This window comes from Gossypium arboreum, chromosome 13 (assembly GCF_025698485.1).
Source record: "Gossypium arboreum isolate Shixiya-1 chromosome 13, ASM2569848v2, whole genome shotgun sequence".
NCBI classification, from domain to species: domain Eukaryota; kingdom Viridiplantae; phylum Streptophyta; class Magnoliopsida; order Malvales; family Malvaceae; genus Gossypium; species Gossypium arboreum.
The window spans coordinates 45,662,587-45,680,962 of NC_069082.1; the positions used below are offsets into that span (position 1 = coordinate 45,662,587).

General features: G+C 33.3%; 1 protein-coding gene across 1 annotated transcript; it reads right to left on the minus strand.

Annotated features, from left to right (window-relative positions):
- Positions 1-4,224: 4,224 nt before the first annotated feature.
- LOC128286523 (uncharacterized) lies at positions 4,225-4,651 on the minus strand. The gene is made up of 2 exons (XM_053023850.1): positions 4,626-4,651; positions 4,225-4,549 (listed from the first exon to the last, which is right to left on the minus strand). The coding sequence occupies exons 1-2, from the start codon at positions 4,640-4,642 to the stop codon at positions 4,243-4,245; spliced, it is 324 nt and encodes a 107-aa protein (XP_052879810.1). The 5' UTR covers positions 4,643-4,651; the 3' UTR covers positions 4,225-4,242.
- Between the last annotated feature and the right edge of the window lie 13,725 nt (positions 4,652-18,376).

Here is an 18,376-nt window from a genome sequence, read left to right on the forward strand (position 1 = left end):
ACCTGTTCCACCATCAATCCTAGCATCCATAACCACCAGCAATAGCACTGTTGAACAACCCCATTCGACCAATAGCCCATGCACTTGACCAGTAGCTCACCTTGCACGTTGCTATTACCACACGCACCTGCCTCCATTGTGCGCCATTGCTGCCTTGCACGCCTGCTCCGTGCTCATTGTGCCATTCCCAGCTCTAGCACGTGTGTACTAGTTCTACTACTCACTCGACAGTGCTACCTGTGCATCTGCTCAAGCCAGGGCATGCTGCTACCATACCTTGTCCCAAGCGCACCCTTACATAACACTTCCACCCAAATTTAGCCAATAACCCTCCAACCGTCCCTAAATTGACCTCTTTTGATTTATATTTATTTTCTTTGAGTTCTTAATTTTTATACAAAGGTGGTAAGACATATTTTTTATCCTAAATTTTAATTTTATTTAATTATTTAATTTTTCAATTTATTAAATTAATATTTTATACTAATTAAATTTTTGAAAAAATATTTTTTCTATCTTATGATTAGGTTAATCATGCCTTGCAAAAGAACTCGTGCCTCTGCCCAAATTGACGAATCACAAAACAAATTCTACTCTGAAGAAGCCAAAGCGAGATACGAAAGTGTTTTCAAGAATCAACAGATGCACCCAAAAAAAGGCTTTATGCTGAAAAAGAGCAATTACATTGATTTCATGGCGCGCATTCAGCAAATTGTTGAAGCTCTCAATTATGAGTTATTTTGTGAAAAAAGACCTAGTGCAAATGAGGAGTTAGTTCGTGAATTTTATGCAAATTTGACCTCAAACGAATTAATGAAAGTTACTATTCGAGGAATCAAGGTACCAATAACCTCAAATGCTATTAATGAATTCTTTGAATTACCTGGTTTCGAAGACGATGAATATTCTTCCTTGATGAGAAATATTGAGTCTGAAAATTTGCAAGAAATTCTCGAGGAATTTACAGTTCCAGATTCTAAGTGGACTGTGTCAAAGCAAGGAATTCACACTTGTTTCAGAGAATCACTACAGGAAAACAGACTTTTAGCGGCGTTTTTTTTTGCCTTTAGCGGCGTTTCTAAGCGCCGCTAATACTTTTATGGGCGCTTTCCCAAGCGCCGCAAAAAACGTCGCTATATGCAGCGCCACAAAAGTTAAAGGCGTTTTTTATAAAAGCGCCGCTAAAGACCAGGACCTTTAGCGGCGCTCTTAAAAAACGCCGCTAAAGACCAGGAACTTTAGCGGCGCTCTTAAAAAACGCGCCAAAGACCAGGACCTTTAGCGGCGTTTTTTTAAAAAAGCACCGCTAATTTGCCCAGTTTTGCAATAAATATTTTTACACCTATATCCAACCCTCCTGCAAGAAATTCAATAAAAAACAACAAATCTACCATAAAATCCAACCCAACCAAAACACGCAAATTTAAATAATACAAAATTATACGAAAAATATATTATATAAATTGGAAATGAATATTCAAAATATTCTTAAAATAATGTTAAAAGTTACAAGAAAACATGTCTATGATGGCGGATTTTGAAATTGGTGGAACATAGTCATCATAGACTGAAGCTGCTGTAGGAGTTTATTGTATTTCCTGTTCTGCTTTGCCTCCCTCGCTGCTGCCTCCGCCTCCCTCGCTGCTGCCTCTGCTCTAAGTTGAGCAATTTGCTCATCTGTGCTAGCTTCTATCTGAACTATCTGATCTTTTAACCTCTGAACTTCAGCTTGACTTTGACACCCGGAAGGCATGTATTGGTGCGAGGTGGATCCAAAATATTGGGTCGGGTTAACACCAGATCCTTGAAATCTAACCCGACCTTACCTTTCAGGACCCAAAACTTCATTAATAATTCTGTTATCAATATCCTCAAAATTAACAGAACTATCAGTCGAAGCAGTCGCTTCATACTCTGCCTTCTTATCTTTTAGTTTCTCCTAATAAATCAGTTAAAGAGGTAGAAACGAAATATACAATAAAAAAGAATACAACATAACATTATTTAAATTACACTAATAAAAACGACGAATTAAAACATTATAATTAAATATTATAAATATTTATAATGAATCAATTTTATTTGCTAAATATACCATAATTTTTGCGACTTGGATGACATCGGAGTTCCATCCTTTTTCTCATGTAATGTCAAAAGTTGAAGGCGTCCAACTTTTTGACCGCACGAAACTTCCTACAATATAGTAGTAAAAATATTATTTAATAGTAAAAGTTATTAATACTTGATAGATGTAATAAATCCATAGTACCTCGGCTTTGAGCAACACAAGCAAAACTTTTCGACCTACTGCAGCGTAAATTTTTGTTTTTGCTCTTTGCTTGTTCCAACTCGCTCACGGTCCTACATAATGAAATTATTATTACGTATATAGTAAATACTATAAACCGAAAAATTTCTAAGAGTTTGCAAGTACATAATACCTCTCCTTTCTTGAATTCCAAAATCGAACCGCATCTTCCCATTGGTACCTCGGCATTCCGGTGGGACATTTTGCAATTTTTCTTGAGGCTTATGGGTTTTTAAAATATTCTTTTTCAAAATGCTTTTATTGTCTCTCCATTTTTACCCAATGCCTTCTTGATATAGGCATCGAGACCTCTAAAGCAAACCTATCCTAAAAACACAAGTTTAGGAAGTAAATATAAATGAAACTTAAACAAAAGTATTATAATTACATTAACGTTTTGTTACCTTAATATTAGAGAGCTTGATTTTTATTGCTATCGGGCATGTTATGCCATGATTAAGTAGTTGATGGGCAACAGATTGGCATTTCGTGCTATAATGCCCAAATAGCCTGCTAAAAGTCGAGCTTCTTGTCCAACAGGCTGACCATGGCTGTTTCTAGTTACTTTGACACGCTCGATGTAATTTAAGTTATATAAATCTGTTAGGAGCGTCGTCCTCGACTCTCTCTGCGTCCCACCATTTTCAGCTGAAAAATAATAAATTATTACTATATTGAAATTTAAAATAAATCAAGAATAAAATTTAATACAATTTGTAAAATAAACTTAACATTACTTTGAATTTCCACAGACTCGTCAAGTGTCTCCGGCACGCTTGAAGATCCAACAACTGTCTGCTGTTCAGTACTTACTTCTTCCGAATTGTTAGTATTCTGTACAATACTAAGATCTCTTAATCTTCTTCTAGGCATTTTTCCTGCAACACATAAAATAGATAAAATTTTAGTAAGAAATAACAATAATAGTAAATATAAAATAGTTAAATTATATAACATGACCAATGTTAATATTGTAACAATACATATAAATAAAAAATCATAAAATCTTACTACATCATAAATCGTAAATATCTTCGTCTACATCCTGACGAACCCATTGAAATTGTGTACTAGTACTAGGGATATTTTCATCTAAGTCTTGTTCTGGAAAAGGCAAAGTTTCTGATCTTTCACCGATGTCATCTCTACTTCCATTCCCCATGTCAAACAAGTCTCTAGGGGTGTTTCGGAGTACAATGTGCCAACCCTCATCAATTGGATCTTTCGAGTAAAAAACTTGTTTAACTTGAGAAGAAAATACATACGGCTCGTCTATCAAATGTTCTCCAGTGTGAATTAATCGAGAGAAATTCACCATTGTAAAACCAAACTGATCATTTTTAATTCCGCGAGCAGTATTAGCATCAGCCCAATCACATCGAAATAAGACAACTTTCCATTTTCCATAATAATCCAACTCAATAATGTCGGTTAGAAGTCCATAATACTCCACATTTCCCTCGACAGGATTACTGTCCCTAGCACTAGCGTAACTTGTAATTAAAGAATTAACAACTACTCCACAATTTTGAGTTCTCCTCAATCTCTCGCGATATTTGGTATGAAATCTGAATCCATTCATGATGAAGCCACTATATCTTTTTACTACTCGATTCGGACCTTGGGAAAGCCATTTAACTTCGTCATTAACGATATTCCCACTCCAAACCTATTGAATCGAAAGTAAATTGAGTAATTATAAATGTTATGAGAAAACATTATTATTTGTCAACAAAATGTTGAGTTGCATACCGTTTGGCTTAACCATTCATGAAAAGATTCTGCGAATAACCTATTAATCTTGCGATGTTGTAATCTTCGTGAACGTGGATGAGATCTTAAGATTTGTTTGTACTCACTATGTTAAACACATGTTTAATTCGTTAAAAAATAAACAATCAAAAAAAAGAAGAATATTTATCATATTCTAGAACTTACTTGCGTAATTGTTCAAGTGCATCGTGGTGGAAAAGAACATATCTATGTGCTTGTATCCAAGATCGGTCATCTAATTCTACAATTTCAACTTTGCCGATTGGTTCTCCATAACTTTGAAATAAATAAGTTTTGTCCAAGTTAGGATCATTGAGTCCGGCATTTCTACTTGGTCTATTCAATCTTGTTTCAACATCTAAATATCTAGAACAGAATGTCATACACTCCTCTGCCAAGTAGCCTTCAGCAATTGATCCTTCCGGATAACGCTTGTTACGGCAATAAGACTTCAATTTGCTTAGGAACCTAAACACCATATACAACATTATCAAAACTGGTAACTATAGGTATAAAGGTGAATGCCTTTGAAATAAATTAGCACCTTTCAATTGGATACATCCAACGATAGAAAACCAGCCCACCAATTATTGCTTCACGAGGGAGATGAATGACAAGGTGCACCATAATAGTGAAGAAGGAAGGTGGGAAGATCTTCTCAAATTGCATAATGTCAAAGCGGCTCGATCTTGTACTTTTCAAGTTCTTCAACATTCGAACTTTGCCACAAATTGCTTTCACTATATTGGACAGACTCAATTATACGGAGACGTTACCTTCTTTGACATACAAAGACCGTAAAGCAACTAGAAGTAGATCTTGCATCGGGATGTGATAGTTATGTGATTTTAATGAATATAGTCTTGATCTTTAAGACTTACACATCGAGATATATTTGATGAATATGCATCCTAACCTTTATATCCTTCAACACCGTGCGTGAACATTTCTCTCTCTTCTTTGACATTGCAAAAATTGTAGGCGGCAACCAATATTTCCCATTAGGAAGTACTTGGGGATGAAGATCACGCCTAATTCCCATGTGAACTAAATCAAGTCGACTTTGAAGATTATCTTTTGATTTACCATCGACGTTCAAAATTGTCCAGATGATGTTCTCGCAGACATTCTTCTCAATATGCATCACATCAAGATTGTGGCGTAATATGTGATGCTTCCAATAAGGCAACTCAAAAAAAATACTTCTTTTCTTCCACAAGTCCGCCTCATTAGGGTCATCCTCCTCGTCAGATTCATCATCAGATTCATCCCTCGATCATCTATTTGTTTGCCTATTAGATGGTTGATTCAGCTTCCCGTAACTGAAATCCATATCTTTTAACATGAATAAGATTTCAGATCCAATGGTCTGCTCAGGAGCTTTTTTCAACTCTTCAGTACCGTCAAATAAAGCCTTCTGAAATCTATATCTATGATTTTCATCTAACCACCGACGATGCCCCATATAGCAGAACTTTTTCCCATTATATAACCACTGTGAACACGTTTGAGTAGCACAACAAGGACAAGCATAATGTCCTTTGGTACTCCAACCCGATAAATTCGCATATGCCGGGAAATCATTAATTGTCCACATCAAAGCAGCACGTAGGTAAAAGTTCTCCTTTCTCAATACATCATACGTCTCAACACCCGCCCATAATTGTTTTAACTCTTCAATAAGTGGCTGCAGATATATGTCAATATCATTTCTGGGGCCTTTCTCTCCAGGGATAATCATAGATAATATCAAAGAAGATTGCTTCATGCAGAGCCATGGAGGCAAATTATAAGGAACAATGACCACAGGCCAAGTACTGTACGAGGTGCTCATGATTTTAAAAGGATTAAATCCGTCAGATGCTAACCCGAGCCTTACACTCCGAGGATCACTTGCAAAGCTTGGAAATTTATTGTCAAATGATTTCCATGCAAAAGAATCTGCTGGATGCCTTAATAATCCATCATCCGTTCGTTGATCATGATGCCACGTCATAAACTCAGCTGTCTTTGACGACATGAATAGCCTTTGAAGCCTTGGGATTAGCGGGAAATATCGCAAAATCTTGTTCGGCTTCCTTCTTGACTGTGGCCCATATTCATCCTCATTAACATCTTCTGCATCTCTATTCATCCAACGAGATTTACCGCAAACATGACAAGACTGTTGATTTCTCCGATCACCCCAATACAACATGCAATCATTTGGGCAACTATGAATTTTGTTGTACCCAAGGCCCAAATCTTTTATCACTTTCTTCATGTCTTTACATGATTGAGGGATTTTTGCAAATGGGAACATTTCTCTCAAAAGCTCTAACAGCATTTTCAAAGAGTTTCCGGTCCACCCTCCCAAACATTTTAAGTGGAAAAGGCGAATATAGAATGACATTTTCGAAAATTTTGATCCCTCATAAAGTTCTTCATTCATTTCACCAAGTAACGTGTAGAACTTCGCCGCTTCTTCATTCGGTTGTTCATTCGGTACACTTCTTCTCGTTTCCATAAAAGTATTCCCACCGATATTGACATCATCAGATGCAACATAGTTTGGTGGAAATGATTGGAAACTTTCACTCCGCATATTAAATGCATCCCGCATCATACCTTCCATGTCATCTTCTCTAACATGCTGACGGTAACCACTATAAGGATAACCCGGATTAATCGTCGAAGAGGCTCCACTAGTTGTACAGTCTCCATGGAAATTCCATTTTTTATACCCTCGAATGAAGCCATCAACAATTAGATGTTCGTAGACAACTTCACGATAATGCCAATAGATATTGCCACACTTCTTACACGGGCAAAGAATCATATTCTCTTGGCTTGAATTGTGAAATGAAAAATCTAAAAAAGATTGCACTCCATTTTGATACTCGTTGCTTGCCCTTGAGAAATTCATCCAAGTCCTATCCATTTCGTAATTGTTGAAGTCTAAAGTTGGCAATAAGTTTCATGGGTAAGTTGTTTATTATGTAAGTCTTGATATGATATATATTTATGTTTTATGTAAGTTATGTAGATTATGTAAGTTATGAAATTTGAACTTTTAAACTATATGCTTTTAAGGAAATTATTAGATTAAACTACATGTATTAGTTAAGTTATGTAAGTTGTTATATACGTTATGCGAGTTATGTAATTTATTTAAGTAATGATCAATATTAATACTATTTTGATAAAAATTAGTTATAATATATTTAAACAATGATCAATAATGTTATGTTGATAAATGAAATTTATAATTGGCCATTCAATCGTTGAAATTTTTAATTCCTTTTTAAGGTCAATAGAATTATTTATAAGCTCCATAGAACTTTTTGGAAATATTATTAATATAACAAAATTTTAAAGACATTTAAAAATAATAAATATACTTTGAATCAAACATGTTTAATATAACAAAATAGTAATTTGAATATAATAATATCAAGAAAGAATCGTAGTTTAATTTTTATAAGTAAAGTGGAAATAAATTAAGGTTATATAAATATTCAATAGCGATAGAACTTTTTTCAATTCTTTTTGAATTTTTTAAGATTCATCATACGTGGCGTTGTTACACCTAGGGAGGATCCATTATATCTTGCATTTCGATATAAGGCAACCCGTCAAAGTTTCCACCTATATACTTTGAATCTTTAAAATATTTAAAATAAGGAATGGACAAGCAAGCTACATATATGGTAATAAAATTAATTCATACATAAGTTGAATCAAATAATACTTAAGTTGAACCAAAATATAAAAACTTATTCATACTTCAAATAATAATTAATAATACTATTTTGATAAAATTAGTTATAAATTTTAAAGACATTTAAAAATAATAAATATTAAAATCAAACATGTTTAATATAACAAAATAGTAATTTGAATATAATAATATCAAGAAAGAATCGTAGTTTAATTTTTATAAGTAAAGTGGAAATAAATTAAGGTTATATAAATATTCAATAGCGATAGAACTTTTTCAATTCTTTTGAATTTTTAAGATTCATCATATGTGGCGTTGTTACACCTAGGAGGATCCATTATATCTTGCACTCGATATAAGGCAACTTCGTCGGGTTTCCAGCCTATATACTTTGAATCTTTAAAATATTTAAAATAAGGTTGGAGAGAAGGTCAGCTATTGTTGTAATTATAATGGACAAGCAAGCTACATATATGGTAATAAAATTAATTCATACTTATTCATACTTCAAATAATTAATACTATAAGGTCAGGTTTCCAGCCTATATACTTTGAATCTTTAAAATATTTAAAACGTACCTTAATAAAACGTACCTGGTCTACTCCACTCTCACCAGCAAACAGAGGCTGGAGTCCAAAAAGTAATATTTGTTAAGTAATTTAAAGTGAAAATGCATAGAAATAAGGAAAAAAATTTAGCAACTAAACGGCCTGTACGTACCTAGAACAAATGTCAATGGCTGTGGTGTATTTAGTTGCACCAAATATTATTTCAGGTGCTCGATAGTACCTAGAACAGATGTAAGATTATAAGAGTAGCACCAAATATATTTCAGTTTAAGAAAATATAAAAACTTTATGTAATATCCTGATTTTGGGCCTAGTCGGAATAGTGGTTTCGTGACCACAAAATCCGAGATATAAATAATTATTTTATGATTATTTTAAGGTCTATGATATGATTGCATGATTGTGTGAAAATTTCGTGAAGAAATTTTATGCATAAAGTGCTTAATTTGAAATTTGGGACTAAATTGAATAAATTGCAAAACTTGTGTTCTAGAAGTATTTTGCATAAAATTTAATTAGATTATTAATTAGAGGTCCTTAAAGAGTAATTTTACCAATTTCTAAGTCTATGGACAAAAATTGGACATGGATGGAATTTTTGGAAAGTTTAGTAGTAAGGGCATTTTGGTCATTTAGGGTAAAATGAATTAAAATACAAAATTAAAAGCCAATTTTGCTCATCTTCAACCCCATGGCCGAATATAGCAAGGAGAAACCATGGCTAGGGTTTTCAAGCTTCCAAGCTCGATTGTAAGTCCGTTCTAGCCTCGTTTTTAATGATTTTTACGTTTTGGAGTCCCTAGCTCGATTTAGCTTATGCTAGCAATAATTTAACCTAGGGTTTATATTTGGAAAAATACCCATAGGTGAAATTTGTGTATTTTGGTGTTTTATGATAGAATATGAGGTTTTAAATTATGTTAGACAACTTGTGCTACTCGGTTTTAAGTGAAAACGAGCAAAAGGGCTTAATCGGTAAAAATACCTAATAGTCATAAGTACATGTTAGAGTGAGAATTTGATGTTGCCGTAGAAGGAAAAATGATCAGCATGTCATAAAACATAAGAAAACAGGCTGAATTTTAATTTACGAGCTTTGGGGCAAAAGTGTAAATATGCAAAAGTTTAGGGGCAAAATTGTAATTTTTCCAAAATATGATTTTGGGTCAATTTGAATAATGTGAGTCCTAATTAGACTATATTTTAAATGATAGAGCAAGGAAAACTGAAATTCGGGCTAAAATGGGGAAAATACCAAGTTGTGGACTGAAATGGTAAAATAGCCATTTTCACATACGAGGTAAGTTCATATGTAAATGTTGGTAACATAGTTATTATTTTAAATGTTTTAATGTTTTTAAATGATATGATAATTATTATGAAATATTATACTTGTGATAATTGTTTGATAATATGTCAAATTATGTGATATACTTGGAAAATGTGAAATACTACCGAGTATCGGTATCGGCATTCCGTAGAAGATGGTTGAGACACATGATTGGGAAAAAGGTCCCATTGAACCTCAGGAATGGATTAGGATACAAGTGACATGTCACTGGGATATTTGGCCATCCGAACTCGTTGAGTTGAGTCCGAGTTCACTTATGGATGCGAGCGTCCGAACTCATTGAGTTGAGTCCGAGTTCGTGAGATGTAACTAGGCATCCGAACTCGTTGAGTTGAGTCCGAGTTCACTTATGGATGCGAACGCCCGAGCTCGTTGAGTTGAGTCCGAGTTCGCTTATGGGCGGGTTACATAGTAGCTTGGCTACATATGTGGCACTTATGTGCAAGTTATCCATGTATCCGAATTATATTCCGATGTGTTCAACGGGTAAAGTTCTACTCAAATGGAGGAATACTCAAGATGAAAGGGACGTATTGGTAAGTGTTGTGAAATGGATATTTTGAACAGGTATGTACTTAACCCTCGGGTTGAAAACTCGATATAACAACAATATGGTAAGATGATAAATGAAAAGGTGATATGAATGTCTTGGTGATGATTATGCAAATGATGTTTTATGTTTGCTTATATGGTTATGTTACTTGCTATTTGCATGTGAGCTTACTAAGCATTTATGCTTACTCCTCCTTTTCATTCCTTGTAGTGTTGACAAGCCAGCTCGAAATCGGAAGCGGTCGGAGGCACGCTCACACTATCCGTATACCATCTTGGCATAATGGCTTGTATATTTTGAGTATGGCATGTATAGCATTATAATCATTTTATATGTATGGTCTTATGATATGGTTATTGAGTGGTATGGAAATAGAAATGCTTGGTAATGATTAGCCATTGGAATGGCTAATCATGATCATATTTGGTATTATGTATGTCAAATTGCTAGCTAATCCATGGAAACCATGAAATAGGTAAAATTTACCATAAAATAGATTCAGACAGCAGCAGTGACGTGAGTTTAAAAATCACTAAAAATAGTAGAAATGGAATTAAATAATGAATAAGTTATGGAATCGAAGTTTGATGAGTCTATTTTCATATGGAATAAGCGAAACAGGTATATGAGCTATATTTTATGAGATGTTTAAATTTTTGTGAAACAGGGCCAGAGCGATTTCTGGATCCCCTGTTCTGAATTTGAAATTCACCATAAATTTTACAAAGATAATTAGAAGTCATTCTTTATATGTACAGATTCCTTATTGAGTATAGTTTTATTAGAGATAAACGGCATAGTCATTGAAGCTCTGTACAGGAGATATCTGATTCGTAATACATAGAGGTCAGAGTAGTTGAACCCTGAAACAGGGAGAATTTAACTAATAAACTGTACTAATTGGCCCAACCAAAATTCTAGAAAAAATTAGTAGATATATATATGAGTCTAGTTTCAGGAAAAATTTACGGAATTGGATTTCGAGTTTCGTAACTCGAGATATGATTTTAAAGCGACTGTGATGCAGTTAGCCAGCTTGTCTGGAAATTTTAAAATGAATTGTATGAAATGTTTAATTAATGAATTAAGTCCGTTAACACCTCGTGTTCGACTCCAACGGTCTCAGTGCACGGGTGTTACACTTTATCTATATCAGTACCAAATTTTAATTCAAGATTAAATGGCAGCTTCATTGAACCAATACTTGCGGGAGGAGCAGAAGCGATAAATGAAGTGTGCCCTCAAAGAAAATCTGCAAAATTGCACATCTTTTCAAACCATTTTGCAAAAAATACAAAATCTTTTATGAGCATACAAATGACTTCCATCTCTGCAAAAAATTGTAAATACAAGGCACATAACACAATTAGCAAATCCAATCAATTGTTTCTTCAAACCTTGACTTTCCTAAAGTGCCCAAATCGAACACATTATCCTACATCCGAAAACAGGTTTGAATAAGTAAAAGCAAATACTAGCATGCTCATTCCCACTCACACATGAATCAGAGCATCATAGGAAATAATATCAATATTCTAAAGATAGAAAGTAAAAGAAAAAACTCCAATACTAACAATTTCGTTTAAGGACAACAACCACCTCTTGTTCTCTTGACTCTCATCAAGAATTTTCAGCATGGCAGGCAATTCTCTTCTTTTTTGGTTCATTACCAACATTTCAGGAACATTATTTATAAAATTTCACAACCATCATTTTTATTAAGTACTAGGTTTGGTGAACAAAAACTATATAATGAAAAAAATATCTTAGAACTTTTGACTTTGTCTCACAGAGCACTTCCTTTTTGGTAGTATGGAGGGTATGAAACTAAAAAGAATCCAACAGGAAACAAGTGGGGATAAAATGATTCACACAGAAGTAGACATGAACAGGTTAACAACCCAATGTGTAGGTTCCCAAAAGACCATGAAAATTACTCTACAAAGCAAGTAAAGTGTCTTTTTCTTGCATGCTAAAATAAAACTGTCAATAAAGCAGAATTCATATAAACTCGGTTTTACCGCAGATTGAAAAACCAAACAACACCCAAGAAGCTCAATTCAAAAGGTCCCTTTCCGGGACGCGAGCGATAAATGCGTTTTTAACATTCAAGACCGAGCAAATAAATGCGAACTACCCAGGACAATTCCAATTCAAACAATAAAAATAATAAACAAATGGATAAGAAAGCGGTCAAAGCACGACCAATTTCTTCACATAAGCGAAAGAAAATGAATAGAGGAATTCAACAATATAAAACGTGAGCAACAAGACAAAGAATAAACTCTTAAATCAATCTAAGTCCACACTAAACACATAAGTTGGATAGAAACATGAAAACAGACCAAAATAACATCTAAATAACCAAAATATAACAATTTTATTATATAAAACGTGAGCAACAAGACGGCAATAAACTCTTAAATCAATCTAAGTCCACACTAAACACATAAGTTGGATAGAAACATGAAAACAGACCAAAATAACATCTAAATAACCAAAATATAACAATTTTATTATATAAAACGTGAGCAACAAGACAACAATAAACTCTTAAATCAATCTAAGTCCACACTAAACACATAAGTTGGATAGAAACATGAAAACAGACCAAAAGAACATCTAAATAACCAAAATGGAATCACCATTATTATGTAAACATGAAAATGCACAGATTGAAACAAACCAACTTTGCATGTGCAGAATCATACTCCACAAAACTCATAAACATTAACTTCTCCTAACCAGAATACCAACTTTATGTTTACAGAGGCCTTGATGGAAACTAACATAATCATGATATATAACTTATCTAATAAGAATCACGAATATGCGAGAAAGTACCGAGCATTTAGTATCAAGAGAACCATGTATTCAAAGGAAAAGAGCGAGAATTGATCAATGTATGCAAAACTTGGTCTATATTTCAAAACTGAATAAAGCTTTCATCTAGTACCAAATACATACATATATAGAGACACAAACACACAGCATACATCTTCCATTACCTAAATCTGTTTCTTGAAAATAAAAGATAAGTAAGCTTCTACAGGAAACTTAACGAAGGAAGCCAAATCGAGACAAAACACAAAAAAGAGTGGATGAAATAAGCTTAAAAATTTAGGAATGTAATTAAAATGTTAATTAAATGTTAGGAAAAACATTAAAAATTTAGGAATGTAATTAAATGTTAATTAAACATTGAAAACATAAAAGGAAAAACATGTTGAAAGAAACATAAATGTTAGGAAAAACATGTTACCTTGATTGAAACGGAAATGTTTTCTTGAGGGTTTATTTAGAGATGCTTGGGATTGATCTCTAATAATGTCGAGAGACTTCCCTACTCATTGCATTTGAAGAACAAAAGTATGTTTTTGGTCGACAAAACAATCAAATGAGTTCTAAAAATAAACAACATTTAATGATTGGTATAATATTAATTATATTGCATAATAACAGGTGGGAATAAACAAGTAAAATGATTAAAAAAAACAGCCAGCAATTTGGTATAACATTAACAGGATAAATAGGACCAAGCTCAATACCATTAAAAGACAGTAAGTTACATTGTATACATATTAAAAGACAGTAAGCTGTTATTGCTCCAGTAAATTTGAAAGCTGTCCATATATTTGGGATCATAGTAGATCCAATATATATAAGCACTAACAATATTACTGTTAATGCCAAAGACCTTTTTTTACCATAAACTATGAGGTAAACATCTCTGTCCAAAAGAAGTTTTTACCTCATAGTCCTCATAGTAGATCCAATATATATAAGCTGTTGTTGCATGTTAGATAGGATTGATTCATTGAACATAAACTATGAGGTAAACATCACTGTCCAAAAGAAGTTTTTAAACCATTCAAGCTTCAGCCTAATTATTATTATGATATGGATGGGAAAGAGGATCCTTTATTTTCACACTCTATTTCGTTGTAATAAGGTGTTCTTGACCTAACATCAACCAATGAAAATGTTTTGATTCACTTAAAATTTAATTCGAGACTGACCCAATTTATTTTTAATTTAAAGTAAATATCGAATCACCCTAAACAACTTAGCTTAAATTTAAATAATATCAAATAAATATATTAAAAATAAAATGGATCATATTATCCAACTATTTGAATCAAATATTAAAATTCAAATTCAAATTCAGTTCACTTTAAACATAGTTCAACAATAACACTAGCTATGCATGTAGATAATCATAAATGTTTTTATCTGCTTTATATTCTAAGTCTAATTTTATTTGGAAAAAAATTTATATTCAATTAAAATTTTTATAATAATGATTTCAACTCGGTTTAAATACCTATTCAATAAATTCAAAATCACTATTTTCAAACATTTGTAGGTACAGTTCTCTCCTTCAATAGAATCAAAAGTTAAACCAAATCAGCAAAGGAGAGAAAACAGAGTTTGATTACAAATTGAAAAAAAAGAAGAAAAAGAAAGCCCCCTCCTCACAAAACCAAACTATATCATAAACCACCAAAAATTGTACATAAAAGATTGCAACCGAATGAACCCAAAAACCAGTCCTAACCACTGATCGAGAACCCCAATATGACGAACCGAACCAGACATAACATCACCCATAATAATCAAATAAACTATCAGGACACCTGCATTGTTGACAATTATGCAAATCTCAGACAAAACCCTAGCTTTACAAGAAACCGCAAACCTAATCAACATCTCGAAAAACAAAGACTGCATCTTGTATTGGGTTTACTTAAAACAAGGGTATAATCATCGAGATCAAACCCATTTCAAACCATTTCAAACAAAAAAAAAAGGCAAGTAATACAGTAACTAAACATTTATCTGAAGGGGACTCAAAAACTAACCATTTCAAACCCATGAAGCGTATGACCATCGACGAGAGGAAAGGGAAAATGTTAGCGATTCTGGGGATGGGGGAACAGAATAGGGGAAAAAAAGGGGACTTGGGGAAAATGTTAGGGATTTCGGGTTTAGGGAATTAGGGGATGATTTGGGGAAAAAAGAGAAGAGGTGTTTTAGGATTTAGGAAGCAAGAGATGAAATAGGGAAAATTACTTAGCAAAAATGAAATTGATTTCGGTAAAGGCCATAAACCTCGGAGAGAAAAACGACGCCGCTTAAAATATGGAAATTTTGTATTTTCAAGAACGCCGCCGTAATCAGACCTTTTGCGGCGTTTTCAGCAAAGCGCCACTAATGCCTCTTTTATCTACACTACAAAACGACGCCGTTCTAATAGAGTTGTGGCGTTTATTACAAAAACGCCGCTAAAGCCATTACTATTCAGAGGAAACGACGCCGTTTTACTGTAATGTATAATGAAATTTTATGGCGTTTTCTTGAAAAACGTCGCTATTTTTGATCTTTAGCGGCGTTTATACATAAACGCCGCTAATACCTTAATATTTTATAAAAATTGATCAAAATTTAAAACTATATATTTAGAATTTCTTTTAAATTATATCTAAATAATGTTACTGTGATGAATGTTAGTGTAGTACAATATCTATATTTCATATATTTATATTAGGTTTAGTACAAATTCCCAAGAATCTCATAAAATTCTAAATATTAAATATTCAATAATAATAATATTATACCTTAAACTTTAAACCTCAAACAATAAACTTACACTCTAAACCCTAACTATAGTTGAAACTTAATTTTATTTATTACACATTTTAAATTACATATTATGTATGCATATAAATTAATTTAAAAATTAAATACATGATGCTATTTATTATATCAATAACGTAAATATTTTACAAGATCTACATCAAATTACGTAATTCATGTACACAATTATACTCTATATTTAAAACCCTAAACCCGATACTCTAAACCCTAAACCTTAAACCACAAACACAAAACCCTAACCCCAAACTTTAAACCCAGAAATCAATCCAGTAACCTTAAACCATAATCATATACATATTATTGGGAATTTGTGTGGGCAATGTTAGTGTAGTACAAATTAAAACACACACACACACATATATATATATGTTTATATTCTTATATTAAATAATATAAGTATATACAAAATAGCATGAATCTTAAATGTTCTTCAGTTAATTTCTAGCTAATAGTTCAACAAATGCTAATTCCACATTCAAAATCACCCTTTCTTAATAGCATCCTATGCATGTTATAAGAATCTGGAAAGAAAATTATCTCTTAAGAAGTTAATAATTGTCCCATTGTAAACTTCAACCCTAACCTTTAAACCCTAAATCATAATCCCTAAACCCATAATTCATCATAAACCTTCAATTACTAGTTAACTCCTAAACCGTAAATCTTAAACCATATATAGTTAACTCATAAACTCGCTTAAACCCTAAACCATATATCTTAAACTATAATGATAATTAATTTAATTAATATTTTAAATTCAATACTATTTATCTCTTTTACGATTATATAAGAGAATGTTTAATATATTGTATAACCATAAATTTTAATAATTATTGTTTTAGGGTTATAAGCTTAGTGTTTATGATTTTTGTTCGGGTTTAGGGGTTCTATGACTTTTAGCGGCGTTTTACCGAAAGCGCCGCTAATGCTCTGGTTTTTAGCGGCGTTTTATCGAAAGCGCCGCTAATGTTTCAGTTTTAGCGGCGTTTACAAAACGCCGCTAATCTTCGATTTTAGCGGCGTTTTATCGAAAGCGCCGCTAATGCTCTATTTTTTAGCGGCGTTTTACCCAAAGCGTCGCTAATGATCTATTTTTTAGTGGCGTTTTACCCAAAGTGCCGCTAATGCTCTGGTTTTTAGCGACGTTTTACCCGAAGCGCCGCTAATGATCTGGTTTTTAGCAGTGTTTTACCTAAAGCGCCGCTAATGATCTGTTTTTAGAGGGGTTTTAGTAAAAAAACGCCGCTGTTGCTCTGTTTTTAGCGGCGTTTTTCTTAAAACGCCGCTATTGCTCTGTATTTTAAAATTTTTGCGGCGTTTGTTGATAAAACGCCGCTAAAAACGCCGCTAAAGCCTTATTTTCCTGTAGTGAATATTTGACACCACTAGCGAAGGTATGGTTCTATTTCATTCGATTCAACCTTATGCCTATTTCACATGGGACTACAATTTCATTAAAACGAATGGTCTTATTATACTCAATTTTCTAATACCCCAAACTCGGCCTAGACGTTATGGTCGAATCTGCGATGTTACATTGAAGTGTATTTCAAAAAAATGTAGTTCCGTTGAAAAATCCGTTTTATATTAAAACCTCGTTGTGATCTTTACTAAAAATTTAGAATAGCTTACTCATTGTTAAAACTCAAGTTGGTTTAGCAAAGTGTTAATCATATTAGATTGTTATTGCATTTTAGAAAACATGATTGTAGCGGAAGCTTTTTTAATTGTGTTGCAATAGCGTGCTGTTTTGAAATGCATTTATCTTTTTGAAAAACCGTGGCCTACTTCTAACAGATATGATTCAAAGTAAATAAATCCCAAAATCAAAATAAAAACTTAAAAAGGCCTTATCACAAAAAAACCCTAAATTAAATTACTTATAAACTAAAAGTTAAAAATGGAAGCAATTGCGGTTGTGTGGCCACCATCAAGTCCCTTGCAGCACTGATCCACCTAAGGATTATTTCTGCGGAAAAGCATAAGGGTGAGTTTATGTAAACTTACTGTGTAATCCCTCAATGAGTAATAGTCATCATATAGTACGCATATACAGTCTGGGCCTAAGCCCGATCCAGTAACAGTTTAGTTTCAGTTAGGGCCTTAGCCCATTACAGTATCAGTATCAGTGTTGGCCTTAGCCTAATTCAGTAGCGGTCACAGTATAGATATGCAATCAGAAATCTTACCCAACCAACCTCTACACACCACTCCGTCCAGCCCTAAACACCATGTGGGGATAAAATCAACCCATCCATCCCTACACACCAAAAATAGCATTGTTTGTGGCACTAAATAGTATTTACAATGGCACTAAATATAGTACACTTCCTCCAAATATAGTAAACCCATCCCCATGCAATATGTCATGTCATAATATCATACGTGTATGCAACAATGTCTTGCTCGAATACAGTTATACATATCATAGGGGCATATCAGTTATTTACCTCATAGGGGTAT